Source organism: Dendrobates tinctorius, unplaced genomic scaffold, assembly GCF_039654945.1.
Source record: "Dendrobates tinctorius isolate UK_male_01 unplaced genomic scaffold, ASM3965494v1 ptg000056l, whole genome shotgun sequence".
NCBI classification, from domain to species: Eukaryota; Metazoa; Chordata; class Amphibia; order Anura; family Dendrobatidae; genus Dendrobates; species Dendrobates tinctorius.
In genome coordinates, this window is record NW_027361724.1 from 8,187,334 (window position 1) to 8,203,464 (window position 16,131).

Sequence of the window (16,131 nt, forward strand, 5' to 3'; positions counted from 1 at the left end):
GTGGCTGAATTGAAGAAATTGCTTAATCACTTATTTACCGTGGCTAAAAAATTATAAGCTGAGGATTTAACTCCTGGCATTTTCATAAGGGAGTGGAAGAACTTGCTATTTTGCCTGTCCCAAAGAGGAGATTTAATCGCAGATGGCATTTCTGTTCAATGAAACAGAGACACAGCTATTGGAAAATAAAATGTTTCTGGCAGCTGTTTATGTGGACCCAAGTCATCGTATACTGCTTGATGATCAACAGCTTACTAAAGGAAAAGAAGCTCTGACTGAGGTAGCAGTTAGGATGAGTGGCCTACAGGACTGCCAGGCGCAAGATGACTTGGGTCCTGACAGTGCTACTGCTGCCATATCGTCATCCTCATCAGATGAGGAGTTTGACTTTGACAAGTATTTGGATGATATGGAGCAGGCAAAGCATTGCTGCAAGGAAAAAGATTTCACTCCATCTCCTATAGCAGCAGATTGACCATATTTCAGCAAAATGTTTCACTTGCTCTCAAAGAAAAAGAAAAATTCAACCGTTCATCAAAACTGACAGTGCATGAGGCAATTCCTTTATACTTGGAAATTGTTATAGATGTTGCCCATGTGCCCAACCCAAGTTAGTGTAGAGAGGTTGTTCTCTGGCCTTAAAATTATTAGGTCAGATTAGAGGTCATCTATGAAGGAGGATCTGATGGAGGCAATTCTATTTCTTAGAACAAATTCACAGACTGCTCAAATGTTATTTAGTATGTTTTTGTTGAAAACTGTTTTTTGCTACTTACATAGTTTATTACATAGTGTTATATATATATATATATATATAAAAAATCGATATTACATAGTGTATTGCATATTTACAATTTATTACAGTTTTTTGTGTTCTGAAGTTGTATTCCAATAAATATATATTTTGTTCTATCTAAATCTCTTGATTATTGTATCATAAAAATGATCAAATGTCTGATGGTTACATTGTACTACAATACATTTTTCACTTACATATAAGCAATATATGTTGGAGTCGGAGTCGGAGTTGGTGGAAGGGAAATTGAGGAGTCGGAGTCGCAGGTTTGGCTTACCAACTCCACAGCCCTGGTGCCTGAACAGTGGAAACCCCTCAATTCTAACTCCAACCCTAACCTCAACACACACCTAACCACAACCCTAACCCCAACACACCCCTAACCCTATATCCCAACCCTAACCATAACCCTAACCACAAGCCTAACCCTAATCCCAACCCTAAACCCAACACACCCCTAACCTTAACCCTAATTCCAACCCTAACCCTAATTCTAACCCTAATTCCACCCCTAACTTTTTTCTAACCTTAACTCTAATTCTAACCCTAACGGAAAAATAAAAATATTTTCTTATTTGTGCCTACCTATGTGGGTGATAAAGGGGGGGGTTGTTTACTTTTTATTTTATTTTGATCACTGTGAGAGCTTATCATAGCGATCAAAATGAATGAATGAATCTGCAGCTGGCAGTTTCCGGCGGAAGCGCCCGCCATTTTGGAGGATGGCGGCGTCCATGATCCGGGACGGCGGGACACCAGGAGCGAAAGCGGCACTCGGAAGGTACCGGGGGGTGATCGGAAGATCTTAGATACCCGATGTTTACCCTGGAAACCAGCGTCCAGCGTCGCTGATCGCTGGTCTCTCGCTGCTACACGCAGTGATGCGCGCTGGCCAGCGGGAGACCAACAATCAAAATATGGCCCAGGACGTTCGAGCACGATCAGCGAGACCCGGCAGGGGGGCCGGTCGCTGATGCGTGCCACACACAGCGATTTTGCTGGCGAGATCGCTGTGGCGTCACAAAATCAGCGATCTCGCTAACGATATCGCTGTGTGTGATGGGGTGTGAGTTAGCTCTATACCAACTCACCTGACGAGGGGCGTACAAGTACATTACTCATCGTTAAGGGGTTAAATAATTTCACTAGTTGCAGCACAGAGCTCCTCACTGTATCTATACAGATATACAGATACATTACATCAAACAACAACTCCGTCCAAATATGGTCAGCCTTTAGAAAACAAGGGTGTTTCTATTCATTGACAACAAGCAGATATCTTCAAGTGACTAGAAATTGCAATATAACTTCTTTTTATCGGCAGAAAACTGATCTCTTCCTTTCTCTATGTGTTTCCAAACCCTCACACGGCATAGATAAAAGTTGTGTAGGAGGAAGTTATAAGATTGCAATTATATTCATAAAGAAAGCTGAACTGTGAACCCCAACCGTTCATCATAAAATCGCTCTGTAACAAGCTGACTACTTAGTAAGATCACCCTGCGGCACACATTTCTTTGTAATTAGTCCTAGTATGGAGTATTTAGTTTATAGATAGACCCTCTATATAATATTTTTCAGATTATAAGACGCTCCGGATTATAAGATGCACCCCAAATTTTGAGGAGAAAAATAGGATATTTTTTTATTAAAATGGTGGTGCTTCTTATAATCCATGCGTCTTATTGCTTACTGGGGGTGGTGGCTGCGGTGAAGCGGGGGGTCCCAGGATCGCTGCTGGAGGAGGCAGCACTGAAATCTCATCTCACGAGATCTTGGTGCAGAGATCTCCATCTGCGCATGCGCCGCCCCCGGCGGCCAGTTTCCCCATAGTCCACCGTACAGGAAACCATGGACAGGGGCTCTGGCCTGTCAAAAAATGTCGGAAGAGCACCGGCAGCGCAGGACACCCCCATGGCACCGGAGACACCTGCAGCACCGCTGGGCACCCCTTCATTTCAACCTGCGGTCTGCAGCATCGGCACTGGTAAGGTACACACGCATAAGACGCACCCCCATTTTCCCCCAAATTTGGGGGAGAAAAGTGTGTCTTATAATCCGTAAAATACGGTACTCAGGACCACCAACACCCACCTCAAAAAAAATAAAAAATACCGCATATACTTGAGTATAAGCCAAGGCACCTAATTTTGTCACAAAAAACTTGGAAAACCTGTTAATTCAAGTATAAGCTGGGTATGCATTGTACCCTCATCCCCATCCTGGCATGCATGGCTCCTCATCCATATCCTTATCATGGTTCCTCATCCCTACCCTTGAATGCATGGACTCCCCATGAGAAATGCATTAAAACAAAATTTAAAAAAACCTACTTACCTTCCCCCTGCACGCCCTCGCAGCATCTTTTCTTTGGGCTTCCAGCAGCTCCTGCGGCCAAGCGATCACGTGACCCCGCTCATTAAGGTAATGAATATTCACCTCGCTCCACTCACCGGGGACACGTGATCGCTCGGCCACAAGAGCCGCTGAAAACCGGAACAGAATGCTGCAAGGGCATGCAGGGAAGGTAAGTAGGAGGGTTTTTATTTTTTGTTACAGCTGCTGGAAGCCGGCAAATGCGGCTGTAAACTGTGCACGCTATAAGAGAAATGAATATTCATTGCCAGTACAGTAAATATTAATTTCTCTTTAGCAGCGGGCACAGTTTCAGCTGCGTCTCCTGCCTCCTGTGACCCGCTGCTTCGCCGTTCCCCCTCCGGCTTCTGGGACAATGACTCGTGTATAAGCAAAGAGGGGGGGGGGTCTTCAGCACAAAAAAAACATGCTGACAAACTCAGCTTATACACGAGTATATACGGGACTTGAAACCTGCAGAACACTGCTGACTCCATGTATATCTCCTTGGTTTTAACACCTCTGCTTTTTGCAGCAGAATGGGAGGATAGAGACCATCAGCAGGGCCCCGATGACCAACTCTCACCCCCAGGGGAATATACAGTTGTGGCCAAAAGTATTGACACCCCTGCAATTTTGTCAGATAATACTCAGTTTCTTCCTGAAAATTATTGCAAACACATTCTTTGTTACTATTATCTTCATTTAATTTGTCTTAAATGAAAAAACACAAAAAGAAATGTACTAAAGCCAAATTGGATATAATTCCACACCAAACATAAAAAAGAGGGTGAACAAAAGTATTGGCACTGTTCAAAAAATCACGTGATGCTTCTCTAATTTGTGTAATTAACAGCACCTGTAACTTACCTGTGGCACCTAACAGGTGTTGGCAAAAACAATCACACTTGCAGCCAGTTGACATGGATTAAAGTTGACTCAATCTCTGTCCTGTCTCCTTGTGTGTACCACATTGAGCATGGAGAAAAGTTAGAAGACCAAAGAACTGTCTGAGGACTTGAGAAACCAAATTGTGAGGAAGCATGCGCAATCTCAAGGCTACAAGTCCATCTCCAAAGACCTGAATGTTCCTGTGTCTACCGTGCGCAGTGTCATCAAGAAGTTTAAAGCCCATGGCACTGTGGCTAACCTCCCTAGAAGTGGACGGAAAAGAAAAATTGACAAGAGATTTCAACTCAAGATTGAGCGGATGTTGGATAAAGAACCTCGACTAACATTCAAACAAGTTCAAGCTGCCCTGCAGTCCGAGGGTACAACAGTGTCAACCCGTACTACTCGCCGGCGTCTGATTGAAAAGGGACTGTATGGTAGGAGACCCAGGAAGACCCCACTTCTTACCCCGAGACATAAAAAAGCCAGGCTGGAGTTTGCCAAAACTTACCTGAAAAAGCCTAAAACGTTTTGGAAGAATGTTCTCTGGTCAGATGAGACAAAAGTAGAGCTTTTTGGGCAAAGGCATCAACCTAGAGTTTACAGCAGGGCTGTGGAGTCGGTAAGCCAAACCTGCGACTCCGACTCCTCAATCTCCCTTACACCGACTCCACGACTCCGACTCCCACATATATTGCTTATATTTACCGTATTTTTCGGACTATAAGACGCACCAGACCATAAGACGCACCCCAATTTTCAGTCGGAAAATAGGGCAAAAAAAAATAATTTGTCAAATAGGGGTCCGTCTTACAGTCCGAATTCAGCTTACCTGGGAAGGGATCCGGCACAGGTGGAGAAGTAGTCACATGGGTCATTCAGTGGTCCAGGCTCGTGCGGTCGCGGCTCTGTGATAGGGCAGGTTGGTTGTGCTGAGGCAGCTGCGCTGGGGCAGGGGCAGCTGTGCTGGGGCAGGGGCAGCTGTGCTGGGGCAGCAGTGCTGGGGCTGGGGCAGCTGCGCTGGGGCAGGGGCAACAGTGCTGGGGCAGCTGTGCTGGGGCAGGGGCAGCAGTGCTGGGGCAGCTGTGCTGGGGCAGGGGCAGCAGGGCTGGGGCAGCTGTGCTGGGGCAGCTGTGCTGAGGCAGGGGCAGCTGTGCTGGGGCAGGGGCAGCTGTGCTGAGGCAGCTGTGCTGAGGCAGGGGCACCTGTGCTGGGGCAGGGGCACCTGTGCTGGGGCAGGTGGGCTCTGCGGTGGTGGAAGCGGGCTGTGCTCCGGTGCAGGGGCCGTGGCTCCGCCGGCATTTCTTCGTAGCCCGGAGGCCCCCGCAGTTCCCTTGCTGGCCGCCGCCATGTTGCAGTGGCCTCCGGGAGCATGGACGCCCTAAAGATGGCCGCCGGTCCGGGGACGGCGCATGCGCGGGATCAGATCTCGTCCCGAGATCTCGGGGGACGAGATTCAAATCTCGGCAACGAGATCTCGTCCCCCGAGATCTCGGGACAAGATCTGAAGCTGCGCATGCGCCGTCCCCGGACCGGCGGCCATCTTCCCGGCGTCCATGCTCCTGGAGGCCACCGCAACATGGCGGCGGCCAGCAAGGGAACTGCGGGGGCCTCCAGGCTGCGAAGAAATGCCGGCGGAGCCGCCGCCCCTGCACCGGAGCACAGCCCGCTGCCACCACCGCACCGCAGAGCCCCGCCCGCTGCCACCAGGTTAGTACCGTGTATTGCGACCATAAGACGCACCCCCCACTTTCCCCAAAAATTTTGGGGGAAAAAAAGTGCGTCTTATGGTCGGAAAAATACGGTAAGTGAAAAATGTATTGTAGTACAATGTGATCAGACACTTAATCATTTCTATGATCCAATAATCAAGATATTTAGATAGAACATAATAACATTTATTGGAATACAACTTTAGAACACAAAAAACTGTAATAAATTGTAAATATATAATACACTGTATAATATCGATTACATACATATGGTACAGACCAAAGTTTGGACACACCTTCTCATTCAAAGAGTTTTCTTTATTTTCATGACTATGAAAATTGTAGATTCACTCTGAAGGCATCAAAACAATGAATTAACACATGTGGAATTATATAATTAACAAAAAAGTGTGAAACAACTGAAAATATGTCTTATATTCTAGGTTCTTCAAAGTAGCCACCTTTTTCTCTGATTACTGCTTTGCACACTCTTGGCATTCTCTTGATGAGCTTTCAGAGGTAGTCACTGGAAATGGTCTTCCAACAGTCTTGAAGGAGTTCCCAGAGATGCTTAGCACTTGTTGGCCCTTTTACCTTCACTCTGCGGTCCAGCCCACCCCAAACCATCTCGATTGAGTTCAGGTGTGGTGTCTGTGGAGGCCAGGTCATCTGGCGTAGCACCCCATCACTCTCCCTCTTGGTCAAATAGCCCTCACACAGCCTGGAGGTGTGTTTGGGGTCATTGTCCTGTTGAAAAATAAATGATGATCCAACTAAACACAAACCGGATGGAATAGCATGCCGTTGCAAGATGCTGTGGTAGCCATGCTGGTTCAGTATGCCTTTAATTTTGAATAATTCCCCAACAGTGTCACCAGCAAAGCACCCCCACACCATCTCACCTCCTCCTCCATGCTTCACGGTGGGAACCAGGCATGTAGAGTCCATCCGTTCACCTTTTCTGCCTCGCACAAAGACATGGTGATTGGAGCCAAAGATCTCAAATTTGGACTCATTAGACCAAAGAACAGATTTCCACTGGTCTAATGTCCATTCCTTGTGTTCTTTAGCCCAAACAATTCTCTTCTGCTTGCTGCCTGTCCTTAGCAGTAGTTTCATAGCAGATATTTTACCATGAAGGCATGCTGCACAAAGTATCCTCTTAACAGTTGTTGTAGAGATGTGTCTGCTGCTGGAACTCTGTGTGGCATTGACCTGGTCTCTAATCTGAGCTGCTGTTAACCTGCGATTTCTGAGGCTGGTGACTCGGATGAACTTATCCTCCACAGCAGAGGTGACTCTTGGTCTTACTTTCCTGGGCTGGTCCTCATGTGAGCCAGTTTCTTTGCAGCGCATGATGTTTTTTGCCACTGCACTTGGGGACACTTTCAAAGTTTTCCCAATTTTTCGGACTGACTGACCTTCATTTCTTTAAAGTAATGATGGCCACTCGTTTTTCTTTACTCAGCTGCTTTTTTCTTGCCATAATACAAATTCTAACAGTCTATTCAGTAGGACCATCACCTGTGTATCCACTAGACTTCTGCACATCACAACTGATGGTCCCAACCTCATTTATAAGGCAAAAAATCCCACTTATTAAACCTGACAGGTCACACCTGTGAAGTGAAAACCATTTCCAGTGACTACCTCTTGAAGCTCATCAAGAGAATGCCAAGAGTGTGCAAAGCAGAAATCAAAGCAAAAGGTGGCTACTTTGAAGAACCTAGAATATAAGACATACAGTATTTTCAGTTGTTTCACACTTTTTTGTTAATTATATAATTCCACATGTGTTAATTCATAGTTTTGATGCCTTCAGAGTGAATCTACAATTTTCATAGTCATGAAAATAAAGAAAACGCTTTGAGAAGGTGTGTCCAAACTTTTGGTCTGTACTGTATATATATATATATATATATATATATATATACACACATACATACATACACACACACGCACACACACTATGACTTATCTCGGCTAGGATAAAGCCTAGATCCTCAGGCTACATTCACACTATGGGCGTAGCCAGGATCAAACCTGGGGGGGGGGGGGGGGGCAGAACCTCATACTGTTCTGCAGAATTTCATACTGCACACCTCAGCTGCTGCAGAACCTCATACTGAGCACCCCTACACTAATAAAGCCTGCACCTTAAGAAGATGTGGTGGTGAATGCAGTCTATTTATTCCAACTATCAATTGATGTTGATGTGTTACTGAAGACATGCAATGCCTGTCCCTGGGCGTCATTTTGGGCAGCTATGAGGTGTACCTGACTGGTGCTAAATGAAAGGAGTGTTAGTCTGTGTGCTATCCGGCTTTCATTCTTTTTGGTACAGATATGATATGGATAGACAGATATGGATATATGGATAGACAGAGCAGATTTCTAATCTGCTTTTGCTATTGAAAACATTATCTGTGAGCTCAAAAACCTTTCAGGTGATGCAGTTTTTTAAAAAGCTGATCTGCTTTTGCAACTGAAAAACGTACACTCAAAAAAATGCAAGAAAAACGCTGTGTGTGAATGTAGCCTTAGATCAGGAATAGAACAGTCATTTATAGGACATTTCATAACTTTCCCAAATTCCTATGAAAAAATATTCATCACATTCTGCATTAAACCACTGTACACAATTTATTATATATTTTTGGAGTCGGTCCATTTTATATCGACTCCAACTCCACCAAAATGAGCACCCACTCCGACTCCACAGCCCTGGTTTACAGGAGAAAAAAGAGGCATTCAAAGAAAAAAACACGGTCCCTACAGTCAAACATGGCGGAGGTTCCCTGATGTTTTGGGGTTGCTTTGCTGCCTCTGGCACTGGACTGCTTGACCGTGTGCATGGCATTATGAAGTCTGAAGATTACCAACAAATTTTGCAGCAAAATGTAGGGCCCAGTGTGAGAAAGCTGGGTCTCCCTCAGAGGTCATGGGTCTTCCAGCAGGACAATGACCCAAAACACACTTCAAAAAGCACTAGAAAATGGATTGAGAGAAAGCACTGGAAACTTCTAAGGTGGCCAGCAATGAGTCCAGACCTGAATCCCATAGTACACCTGTGGAGAGATATAAAAATGGCAGTTTGGAGAAGGCACCCTTCTAATATCAGGGACCTGGAGCAGTTTGCTGCCAAAGAAGAATGGTCTAAAATTCCAGCAGAGCATTGTAAGAAACTCATGGATGGTTACCGGAAGCGGTTGGTTGCAGTTATTTTGGCTAAAGATTGGGCAACCAAGTATTAGGCTGAGGGTGCCAATACTTTTGTCTGGCCCATTTTTGGAGTTTTGTGTGAAATGATCAATGTTTTGCTTTTTGCTTCATTCTCTTTTGTGTTTTTTAATTTAAGACAAATTAAATGAAGATAATACCAAAGAATTTGGGATTGCAATCATTTTCAGGAAGAAACGGAGTATTATCTGACAAAATTGCAGGGGTGTCAATACTTTTGGCCACAACTGTACAAAAGGAAAAGCGGACTATTTAAACTTTTTTTTAAGGTTTTGCAAAGAAAACATTCTATAAACTCAATGAAAGCACCAACCTTCCTCGCCACCTTCCTCTGCTGCTTCTTCATTGTCATCTTCATCGCTGTCATCATCACTCCCCCCCTCCTCGCCTTCTGAATCGCTGTCACCTTCATCCAAAATTTCTTAAAATCAAAAGGAAATAAAACTTGTTAAACAAAAAATGAATCTACAAATTAAGCACAAAGAAACAAGCCAGCGTGAATTCCTTTCCAATGACACAGAAACCAATAAAACTAAAGCTGAACACTTAGGCCGAAGGCAGTGGACGTGGGCACGGAGTAAGGCCCCTCGCTGCCAATGTTCTCTCCACACACAGGTTACAAAACAAGTATTTTTCTTCGCGGACACCAAATAATAGTAATAAATTCTCTCCAGAGATTTAATGGCATTGCTAGTTTCGGCTGTAGAGTAATTATACACACTGCAACAATGACAATAATACCGCAGATTTATTAAAAATACCGGATGAATTTCCAATGTAAATACGTATGTGAATCTCCTCTGCTAGACGGGAAAATACAATGCAGCGTGTGGGCGCACGGCTCTATTAGCTTTACGCAAGGTGTATACTGTATCTATACTTTAATAAATGATTGCACGCAACTGATGTACTTTATTGCCTCATCTTAGATTAATACATACCTTTTTTAATGGTTTTATACTTCTCCTCGTTTTCAAGAAAATTCGGATCCACCTTGAAGACATCTAAAACAAAATTCAGGGAATTACTTATGTGAGACTGACAGCAAAGAAACGCAAGCAATAAGCAAAAAACGCTTTATGTTAGGCCTCTTTCACACTTCAGTTTTTTGCATCAGTTCAAATCCGCCAAAAAGTTAGAAAAGCGGATCCGTTCTTCGGATCCTGAAAATGAGGAAGTTTAAAGGAAACGCTGGCTGGGAAGGAGAGAGAGAGAGGGAGAGAGGAAGAGGGAGAGAGAGAGAGAGAGAGAGAGGGGGAGAGAGAGAGTTTTTTTTTTTTTGGTCCGGCACCCAGACAGAACTTCGGGTTAATTCAGTGTCTGGAGGATCCGCTGGGAAAAAAAAACGTTACAAGCTCCGTTTCAAAATCTTTGAGGATGGAAACGGACAGCAACATCATGGCGGATCCTCACAAAAACGGATGCAACGGACAGCAATCCGTCAGGATCCGCCACTAATGAAATTCAATGGGGAAAAAAACGGATCCTCAAAAGAAAATTGCGGATCCGTTTTTTCCAAAACCTGGCGGATTGTGACTGATTGTAAAAAACGGAAGTGTGAAAGAGGCCCTACCCTGCCTTATAGGGGGAGGTCACATCTCCAGAACCTCCTTGTCCTATAAGGATGTATCACCTGGTTCCCCAGTGATATTTATTATTTTTGTACTCAAGACCCCCCATATAGATTGCCAACAGTGCTCCCCTGACTCACCCTATGACTGAGCTGCTGCCAGAACCAAAACATTGATGGACAGCACTCATCACCAGGGGCAGAAAACATCGAAAAACTTCCTTAACTGCTCCATACACAAAGCAGTGTGGAGATTTTTTTTTTTTTCTTTTTTACAGTTTCTGTCCTTGTTGAGAGCTCTCCATCCATTTTTGGGATGGGACTTTAATTAGACCAGTGGATTTTGGTCTTCTTTTGGACTGTGGCACCTACAGTAAGTGGCTACCAGGTGTTCACTGGAGCTCCTGATGGTGGAATCAGGCTTGGCTGCAGGTAGCTGCCAGGAACCACTTTTAGGCAGTCCCCAGTACTGCAGCTGCTGACCCCAGGGGTCAGGTACGCAGACATGTATATGGACTCCGGCCCCATTCAGACTGATATTTAAAGGATCCTTTGGCAGAACAGTTGCTGACACAGAGACAGGACTGAGACTGGCTGTAGAAGCCCGAGACATGGAATACACATACAGGCACTTGCTGCACTAGGACCAGGGACCTCAGGATCAAGACTGACCGCACTAGAACCAGGGATTTCAAGTTCAGGAGACTGGCCACACCGGAACCAAGAGACCTCACAACTTCACTACCCAATGACTGAAAGTGTTGCTTGGTAGCTCCCTATTGGGAAAGGTGCCTGTTAAATAGGATGCCTCTTGCAGGTGAACACTTACACTAAATGCCTCTAAGCTATAGTGCTCCCCTTTAAGAGCAGGGGAGTACAAATCCCCCCAGGCACTCCTGCTTTACATAATTCTTGGGGAAAAAAAAAACATTTTTGCTAAATACTTTTTTTTTTTTAAATTCCCCATGTAACTTTTCCAATTTTGTTCCTTGCAACTCATTGCCTGCCTTAGCACCCACAGTTCCAAACCTGCAGCAATGACTGGTCCCCTAGGTAATGTGTGCAGTTCCTATTAAGCTCTTTATACAGTTGTCAGCCAGAATCTCAAAAAATGCACATTCAGGAGAATCTGCATTAGGCCTGGGTATAGTAGTTCTACAGTGCCAGCGACTAAATGTGGATGCTGACCGGACCAGTCACTCAAAGCTTCTCTTACCAATAAGGAAGTCAGGCGGACTGGGGAGCGGTGCGCTCCTGAAGAGAGAAGAGGGATACAGCCTCTTAAATAAGTATGCTATAGCAAATATTCTGCAGTTCTGTCTATGCTTCTTGGTCCCGGTAATAGTAGAGAACCAATCTAGACATTAAGCTAACTCATTGTACAAATCTATTTTATCATAGAGAAACATCAGGCTATGTTCACATGTTCAGCTTATCCGCTACATTTTCCATCCGCAGCAATATTAGTTCAGCAGCAAAGAGGATGAGCATTACAATTATCCGTCATGCATTACAACACTCCCGGCCATTCTTTGTGCACGGGTCTGCATGGTAAAGGGGTTGTCCGGTCTACAACTACAAGTCTGCAGTTACTTTATATAGAGAAGTAAACTTGGCACTCAACTTATGGAGTAGATTTTTGTAGTTTAATGCAGTCAAAGTAGTAAACAACATATATTTCGGTCACAATCGGCCTTCCTCAGTTACAGACTATAAGGAAGGAAGTAGGTACGTGGTAGGAGGTAGCAAATAGGTAGCGACATGTATCCGATTACGTATCAGCTTAAGTATGGCGTCCAGCCGGTATGACCAGTAAATCTGGATGTCCCAATGGTGTAGCGTGCAAGCGTGTCACACAGCGAAGCGGTATCCACTAGTCCGCTGACTAGCGATGGATACCGCGTCGCTGCATGACACGAAGGGACATCCAGATTTACCGGTCATAGCGCTGGACCGCATACTTAAGCTGATACATAAGCGGATGCGTGTCACTACCTATTTACCACCTCCTACCATATACCCTACATCCTTCCTTCCAGTCTGTAACTGAGGAAGGCCGATTGTGGCCAAAACGTATTTTGTTTACTATTTTGAACGCATTAAACTACAAAAATCTTCACCATAAGTTGAGTGCCAAGTTTACTTTCTTCTCTATATATGGTGTGGAACCTACATAGGCACCTATTCTAGTAGTGCATACGGTGTTTTCTCCTTTTTGCAGCTACTCTATGTGACTGCAGACTTGTGAATCCTCACATTGTGCGCACTGCAAGGATTCTCCTGTGTGAGCACCTGGAACGGCAGACATTTGAGCACAAATATGTGATATGCACACTCCTGGCCACAATCGGACTAGATGGGCACAGCCTAACTCAATGCAAGTGTATGGAGAGAGGCCGATAACAGTGTAGTCGTATTGTGGCCAGGAATATGCCTTTCGCATACTTGTCATCACAAAACCATCGGAAAGGAGAATCCTCATACGATGCAGTTAGTGTGGGTAGAGGATTTGAAAGTTTGCAGTCACATGAAGTGACTGCAGACTTGTAGTTTTAGACAGGACAACCTCTTCAAGCTGTGGTGCAATTCACTGAACACCAAGCGGCTGAAAATTGTGATGTGTGATGGGAACTCTCTTAAGGCCCCGCTGATTTTGTGACACATCAGCGATCTCGCCAGCGAGATCGCTGTGTGTGACGGGGATCAGCGACCGGCCCCCCTGCCGGTTATCGCCGATCGTACTCGAGCGGCCTGGGCCATTTATCCATCGCTGGTCATTTACATTAGAAACCAGCGTCGCTGGGGCTGTCTATGTGACAGCTCACCAGCGATCAGCCTAACGGTGTCCCAGCGATCCCATCATGTCGGATCGTTGGTGGGATCGCTGGGACATCGTTTAGTGTGACGGGGCCTTTACAGTCCCTTTACAAAATAGAATGCCGTTGTTCGTCTGGCAGCTATCTTTTCTGACCCCGCCATATACAGGACTGCTAGTTCTGCTGAGAGTTCCTGTGTTCTCTATGAGAGATATACTGCCAGTCTCCTCTAATGGAGGCTTATCTCATCAAGAACAAAGGGATGGGCAGAAAGAAATTGGATGTCTCAGATCCTTATCCACCCCATTATCTTTTAGGGTAGAATCAGGATATCATCTGTAAATATGGGGGCAGGGGGATGGGAACCCCCAATATCTGCGGGTTCAGCTTACATTAGTTTGATTTGTATGGGGCTTTTATCCTCAAAGCTCGTAAGGAGCAGCTATGAGACTTCAGTATCAGCACATAAAATTAATGAAGCAAACAGCAAAAAGATATGGGTGCAAAAAGCAACATTATTGGGCTGAAAACAAACAAAAAAAAGAAAAAGTACTGAAAGCGCAAACCATAAAGTAAGATTACGCTAGCCAGGGATAAGATTTCATTACAATGAAATTTTGTGTAAAAGTAGATTTTTTTTTTTTTTTTTTACAAAGTAATAGGAATATGAAAGCCAATCTCAGGAACACATTGCATTTACATAAGAGGGTTTAGACAGAAGTGAATGGTTACAGCATTCTGGCTTTATAGCAGAGGTTTTTGACTACAGCATAGAAAAAGTATACAGAAAAGCATAAGAGATTTGTTGTAACAGAAACATTGTCATAAAGAGAAACAGCTCAGGGATGAGAAATCTCTGTGCAACTGAATGATCCGGATTTATGTTGCAAACACACATTTTGCAGAGAAGTCAATTTCCAGCTGCCACAGACTTTCATCAGTGGGGTGATCTATGCAATGCTAGGACTTACTAAGGACATCTTCTGGATTATAATCATCTTCTAGTGGAAGCATATGTGTAAACTGATCTTCCTCCTCCACCAGGTCCAGTCCTTCTGGGATAACAGGGTGATCTTTAAAGCCATCCTTTCTCACCGCAAACATAACCTCAATCATGTACTGGACGCGTTTGTCTATTTCCGACTCGTGAAGGATGTTCCGGAGACGCTCGAAAATAGCTGCAGGGGGGGAAAAAGACAGCACTTAATAGCGGAGAAAATACACGTTTTCAGAATGAAAAATACCACCTTGGAGATGTCCTCTCTTTAATAACCCTTAATATCAGTCAAAAGAGTACCCAAAGGTTTAACCTCTCAGATTTTCACAAGCTCTCAAAGGCAAATATAACAAGCGAGAGATATTCTTGCTGCACGCTAGGCAGGTTCATGATTAAAAAAAGGAACCAGGGGAAACTTGGTGACAACACTCCATTTTAATATGGTGCAACGTAAAAGTAGACTTAAATTATTACATATCTAGGTTCTTCTTGCTGAGAGAGATGCATCTAAAATAACTTGAATATATTGCACAAACAAGGAGGTTTCGGGAACTTTCTAGGCATTGAAAGTCCTGTGATCACAGCAGCCTCTGCACTAATTCATGCAGTGTACTGGAGAGCTCTGATAGAGATAAGAGCCCAGTGTGAGCTAACAAACTCATCGAAACAGCGACTAGTGATAAGGTTGCAGTCTGTAACACAGCAGACAATGATAACTTCCTAAAATTAGGAAGAGGTCTGGGCGAAAAAATAGCTGCGCTCTAAAGCCCCCGTCACACATAACGATGTCCCAGCGATCCCACCAACGATCCGTCATGGATGGGATCGCTGGGACATCGTTAAGACAGCCCCAGCGATCAGGACAAGCGACGCTGGACGCTGGTTTCTAATGTAAACGTCGGGTATCCAGGAGCCGCGGCTCCTGGATATCCGCTGTTTACCTTGGAAACCCGCGTATACGTGGGTTTCCAAGGTAAACATCAGGTATCTAGGAGCCGCACAACTCCTGTATACCCGCTGTTTACCTTGGAAACCAGCGTGTACGTCGGTTTCCAAGGTAAACAGCGGGTATCCAGGAGCCGCGGCTCCTGGGTACCCGACGTTTACATTAGAAACCAGCGTCGCTGATCTCACGCAGCGATGCGTGCTGGGCAGGGGGAGACCAGCGATGGAAAAACGGCCCAGGCCACTCGAGCACGATCAGCGATAACCAGCAGGGGGGCCGGTCGCTGATCCCAGTCACACACAGCGATCTCGCTGGCGAGATCGCTGATGTGTCACAAAATCAGCAATCTCGCTAGCAAGATCGCTGTGTGTGACGGAACCCTAACAGTAGATACTTTACACGAGGATCTATTTTTTACTGCAGGAATGCTTTAAATGGCTTGTCCAGGAAAGCGTGACTGCTCAGCTTCAGAAATAGCGCCACCTCTGCCCGTGGGTTCCGTGTGGTATTGCAGCTCAGCTCTATTCACTTCACCGGGGCTGAGTTGCAACACCAGAAACGGTGTCATGAGAAGACAAAAAGAATTTCGCAAACGTAGCATTTTTTATGCCTTAAGAAAATAAATACAGATTATTACATTTTACTAAGATATGTTGCTGTGTAGGTATAAAAAAAAATAGAAAAGCTTGTTGTGGATGATCTACGTCAGTAGCATTCATTGTAAAGGCGTTTTACCCATAATGTATTCAGCGACTCTCACGTTGGATATTCACAGCACCGCGCGCTCGGGCTAAAGTTCACCTCTTTC

At 44.9% G+C, this 16,131-nt stretch overlaps 1 protein-coding gene across 2 annotated transcripts in view; it reads right to left on the reverse strand.

Moving 5' to 3' along the window:
• Positions 1 to 16,131, reverse strand: part of CWC22 (CWC22 spliceosome associated protein homolog) — a 141,934-nt gene that overhangs the window by 69,032 nt on the left and 56,771 nt on the right. For both annotated transcript variants that reach the window (XM_073577480.1, XM_073577479.1), the window contains exons 9-11: positions 14,352 to 14,558; positions 9,936 to 9,998; positions 9,308 to 9,415 (exon numbers count right to left, since the gene is read on the reverse strand). In XM_073577480.1, coding sequence (XP_073433581.1) covers positions 9,308 to 9,415; positions 9,936 to 9,998; positions 14,352 to 14,558 — 378 coding nt within the window. The remainder of the gene's footprint in view (positions 1 to 9,307; positions 9,416 to 9,935; positions 9,999 to 14,351; positions 14,559 to 16,131) is intronic.